General features: G+C 54.1%; 1 protein-coding gene across 1 annotated transcript in view; it reads right to left on the reverse strand.

Moving 5' to 3' along the window:
- Window positions 1–366: 366 nt before the first annotated feature.
- LOC145340289 (tyrosinase-like) overlaps window positions 367–4,934 on the reverse strand; it is a 6,139-nt gene continuing 1,571 nt past the window's right edge. Inside the window, exons 2-4 of the mRNA XM_080184731.1 lie at window positions 4,442–4,670; window positions 2,698–2,839; window positions 367–535 (exon numbers count right to left, since the gene is read on the reverse strand). Of these exons, the coding sequence (XP_080040857.1) occupies window positions 367–535; window positions 2,698–2,839; window positions 4,442–4,670 (540 nt within the window). The remainder of the gene's footprint in view (window positions 536–2,697; window positions 2,840–4,441; window positions 4,671–4,934) is intronic.

Genomic DNA, 4,934 nt, shown 5'->3' on the forward strand with positions numbered 1-4,934 from the left:
ACAGGTACAGCACGGGGTTAGATACAGAGTAAAGCTCCCTCTACACTGTCCCCCCATCAAACACTCCCAGGACAGGTACAGCACGGGGTTAGATACAGAGTAAAGCTCCCTCTACACTGTCCCCCCCATCAAACACTCCCAGGACAGGTACAGCACGGGGTTAGATACAGAGTGAAGCTCCCTGCACACTTTTGGAGGCTGTTCCGGGATGTCGCGAGTTGTGTTTAGGTGCTGGTCGATATCAGAATGTCGAGAGGGAGAGTGGGGAGCTGGAGAGGGAGTGAGTTGATGTATTTTTTCTCTCTTTGTGTGCGCTCCGCTCTGCTGTCCACAGCGGTTTGCCTGGGGAGTGGGAGCGTTGGTCCGTTAGGTGTACTCGTAGTCGTATCCGAAGTGGACCGAATGCTGGAAGAGTTCCTCGTTGGTGTAGACTGGAATGAATCCTGCCAAGTAGTCGTTTGCTCCGTGTCCAATCGGAACCTGTCCTCTCGGGTACCGGCTCCTGGGGTTCCGTCTGCGCCAGTATTCGAAAATCCTGTAAGGCAACGAGAGTCTGTTGTTGGAATCCACGGAGAAACCGGGTGAGAATTGTCCCTCCCGCCTCCCAGGAACTCTGAAGAGTGCAGTGGAGCAGAGGGATCTGGGTGTACAGATACGTCGTTCCCTCAAAGTGGCGTCACAGGGAGATGGGGTCGTCAAGAGTGCTTTTGGTAACATTGGCCTTTATAAATCCAAGTATTGGGGTCTAGGAATTGGAACGTTGTGGTGGAGGTTGCATTAGGGTAAAGCCCCCTCTGCACTTTCCCAGTTTGGAGGCTGTTTCGGGATGTTCTGAGTTCAGTTTCGGGGCTGGAGGATGGTACAATGTGGAGAGGAAGGTGGGGAGGATTGAGAGGCAAGGATGGAAATTCTTTACCTTGGACAGAGAAGCAGGATGAGGCGATTCATTGTGAATGCACGGCTGAGTATCAAATTCAATATCCTCTTTGCCCGTATCCCTCCATCCCTTGAGCCCCAAGAGCTTTCTAGAACATTACAGCACAGATTCCCTTCTCACTCTTCTAAACTCCAGCGAATATAATCCTAACCGGCCTAGTCTCTCCTCATCTGTCATCCCAGGAATCAACCTCTGCTGTGCTCCCTCTGTTGCAAGGACATCCTTCCTCAGATAAGGAGACCAAAACTGCACACAATATTCCAGGTGTGGCCTTACCAACACCCTATACACGGTGCTCCGAGTGCGGTCTAACCGGACCGGAACTGTACACGGTGCTCCGAGTGTGGTCTAACCGGACCGGAACTGTACACGGTGCTCCGAGTGTGGTCTAACCGGACCGGAACTGTACACGGTGCTCCGAGTGCGGTCTAACCGGACCGGAACTGTACACGGTGCTCCGAGTGTGGTCTAATCGGACCGGAACTGTACACGGTGCTCCGAGTGCGGTCTAACCAGACCGGAACTGTACACGGTGCTCCGAGTGCGGTCTAACCGGACCGGAACTGTACACGGTGCTCCGAGTGCGGTCTAACCGGACCAGAACTGTACACGGTGCTCCGAGTGCGGTCTAATCGGACCGGAACTGTACACGGTGCTCCGAGTGCAGTCTAACCGGACCGGAACTGTACACAGTGCTCCGAGTGCAGTCTAACCGGACCGGAACTGTACACGGTGCTCCGAGTGCAGTCTAACCGGACCGGAACTGTACACGGTGCTCCGAGTGCAGTCTAACCGGACCAGAACTGTACACGGTGCTCCGAGTGTGGTCTAACCGGACCGGAACTGTACACGGTGCTCCGAGTGTGGTCTAACCGGACCGGAACTGTACACGGTGCTCCGAGTGTGGTCTAACCGGACTGGAACTGTACACGGTGCTCCGAGTGCGGTCTAACCAGACCAGAACTGTACACGGTGCTCCGAGTGCGGTCTAACCGGACCGGAACTGTACACGGTGCTCCGAGTGCGGTCTAACCGGACCAGAACTGTACACGGTGCTCTGAGTGCGGTCTAACCGGACCAGAACTGTACATGGTGCTCTGAGTGCAGTCTAACCGGACCGGAACTGTACACGGTGCTCCGAGTGCGGTCTAACCGGACCGGAACTGTACACGGTGCTCCGAGTGTGGTCTAACCGGACCGGAACTGTACACGGTGCTCCAAGTGCGGTCTAACCAGACTGGAACTGTACACGGTGCTCCGAGTGTGGTCTAACCGGACTGGAACTGTACATGGTGCTCCGAGTGTGGTCTAACTGGACTGGAACTGTACACGGTGCTCCGAGTGCGGTCTAACCAGACCAGAACTGTACACGGTGCTCCGAGTGCGGTCTAACCGGACCGGAACTGTACACGGTGCTCCGAGTGCGGTCTAACCGGACCGGAACTGTACACGGTGCTCCGAGTGTGGTCTAACTGGACCGGAACTGTACACGGTGCTCCGAGTGCGGTCTAACCGGACCGGAACTGTACACGGTGCTCCGAGTGCGGTCTAACCGGACCGGAACTGTACACAGTGCTCCGAGTGCAGTCTAACCGGGGTTAGCGCTGGGGTTAGGGATTGAGTTAGGGATTGAGTTAGGGAGGGAGTTAGGGAGGGAGGAGGGTGCGTATTATGAAATCTCAGTGATGTGCACCTCGCCCAGAAGCACACAGTCGCAACACTCCCCGAGCGAGGCGGGGAAGGGCCCGAGTTTCACTCACTTGTCAACATTGGCGTGGAGGGAAGTGAAGAGAGGGTCGTTCGCTGCCTGATGGGAGAACAGCAAGGTCCCACCACACAATACATGGACGGCATTGTGCATGTGAATCCCCCAGTCTGCTGGGCTGAGTGGGTCAATAAACCCTGAGAGAGAGGGGGAGGGGGAGGGAGAGGGGGAGGTGGGGGGAGGGAGAGAGAGGGAGGGGGAGAGAGAGAGGGAGAGGGAGAGACAGACAGAGGGAGAAAGGGGAGAGTGGGAGAGTGGGGGAGAGGGAGACAAGGAGACAGAGGGAGAGAGAGGGAGCCAGGGAGAGAGGGAGGGGGTGAGATGGTGAGTGAGGGTGAGAGGGAGATAAGGAGTGAGGGAGAGAGAAGGGGAGAGTGGGAGACAGGAAGAGAGGGATGAGGGAGAGTGGGAGACAGGAAGAGAGGGATGAGGGAGAGTGGCAGAGAGGGAGGGAGAGAGAGAGAGATGAGAGGGAGAGAGAGAGAGAGGAGAATGGATCAATACACAAAGTATTAATCAGCTGAATAGACCCAGAACATCCCTCTGCACTTGGACCCAGACTGCGAACCCTCCTTCCCCCTCCCATCTCTGTACATCCCGTCAGCTCCCCGCATCTACAGAAGGATGCCAGCACTATCAAAGTGGGTAATAAGACCTCACCCCCAACGATAATCCCGTATTCCTTACATAGCTGGACCCCAGCCCGTTCCATCCAAGTCAGACCCCATGCATCCATTCATTGCATGGGTTAGTTCCAGTTTCCACCCCCAGACTCCAACAATGTGTAGGTTAGAGTGGATTGGCCATGCTAAATTGTCCCTTAGTGTCCAAAGATGTGTAGGTTAGGGTGGATTGGCCGTGCTAAATTGTCCCTTAGTGTCCAAAGATGTGTAGGTTAGGGTGGATTGGCCGTGCTAAATTGTCCCTTAGTGTCCAAAGATGTGTAGGTTAGGGTGGATTGGCCATGCTAAATTGTCCCTTAGTGTCCAAAGATGTGTAGGTTAGGGTGGATTGGCCGTGCTAAATTGTCCCTTAGTGTCCAAAGATGTGTAGGTTAGGGTGGATTGGCCGTGCTAAATTGTCCCTTAGTGTCCAAAGATGTGTAGGTTAGGGTGGATTGGCCGTGCTAAATTGTCCCTTAGTGTCCAAAGATGTGTAGGTTAGGGTGGATTGGCCATGCTAAATTGTCCCTTAGCGTCCAAAGATGTGTAGGTTAGGGTGGATTGGCCGTGCTAAATTGTCCCTTAGTGTCCAAAGATGTGTAGGTTAGGGTGGATTGGCCGTGCTAAATTGTCCCTTAGCGTCCAAAGATGTGTAGGTTAGGGTGGATTGGCCGTGCTAAATTGTCCCTTAGTGTCCAAAGATGTGTAGGTTAGGGTGGATTGGCCGTGCTAAATTGTCCCTTAGTGTCCAAAGATGTGTAGGTTAGGGGGGATTGGCCGTGCTAAATTGTCCCTTAGTGTCCAAAGATGTGTAGGTTAGGGTGGATTGGCCGTGCTAAATTGTCCCTTAGTGTCCAAAGATGTGTAGGTTAGGGTGGATTGGCCGTGCTAAATTGTCCCTTAGTGTCCCAAAGATGTGTAGGTTAGGGTGGATTGGCCGTGCTAAATTGTCCCTTAGTGTCTAAAGGTGTCCCCAACTCCTCTCTACTCCCGTTCAGCCACAATTAGCCGGCCACTCCCGAAACACCGCCTGTATCCGAATGGTACAAAACCCACCGGGTCTCCGTCAATCCTTACCTTCCAGCGCGCAGCGGAAGGAGAATCGCGAGTTGGCATCGTAGGGGGGAGTGTCGTACTGGGAGAGGTTGAGACAGGCGTAATAATCTTGCCAGGAGGGGAATCCCCGGAACACGGAACGAGGGATATCCCAGTTCCAGCCGTTCAGACGAGTAATTGGCATCTCATTTCCCAATGGGCAAATTACGCTCATGTTCCCTGTGAAAGGTCCATCGTTGGTGCAGTAGGACTGAGGGAAAAGAAAACAGATCCATCAAACACTCCCAGGACAGGTACAGCACGGGGTTAGATACAGAGTAAAGCTCCCTCTACACTGTCCCCCCATCAAACACTCCCAGGACAGGTACAGCACGGGGTTAGATACAGAGTAAAGCTCCCTTTACACTGTCCCCCCCCATCAAACACTCCCAGGACAGGTACAGCACGGGGTTAGATACAGAGTAAAGCTCCCTCTACACTGTCCCCATCAAACACTCCCAGGACAGGTACAGCA

Source organism: Carcharhinus amblyrhynchos, unplaced genomic scaffold (assembly GCF_965287045.1).
Source record: "Carcharhinus amblyrhynchos unplaced genomic scaffold, sCarAmb.v2.hapA scaffold_901, whole genome shotgun sequence".
NCBI lineage: Eukaryota > Metazoa > Chordata > Chondrichthyes > Carcharhiniformes > Carcharhinidae > Carcharhinus > Carcharhinus amblyrhynchos.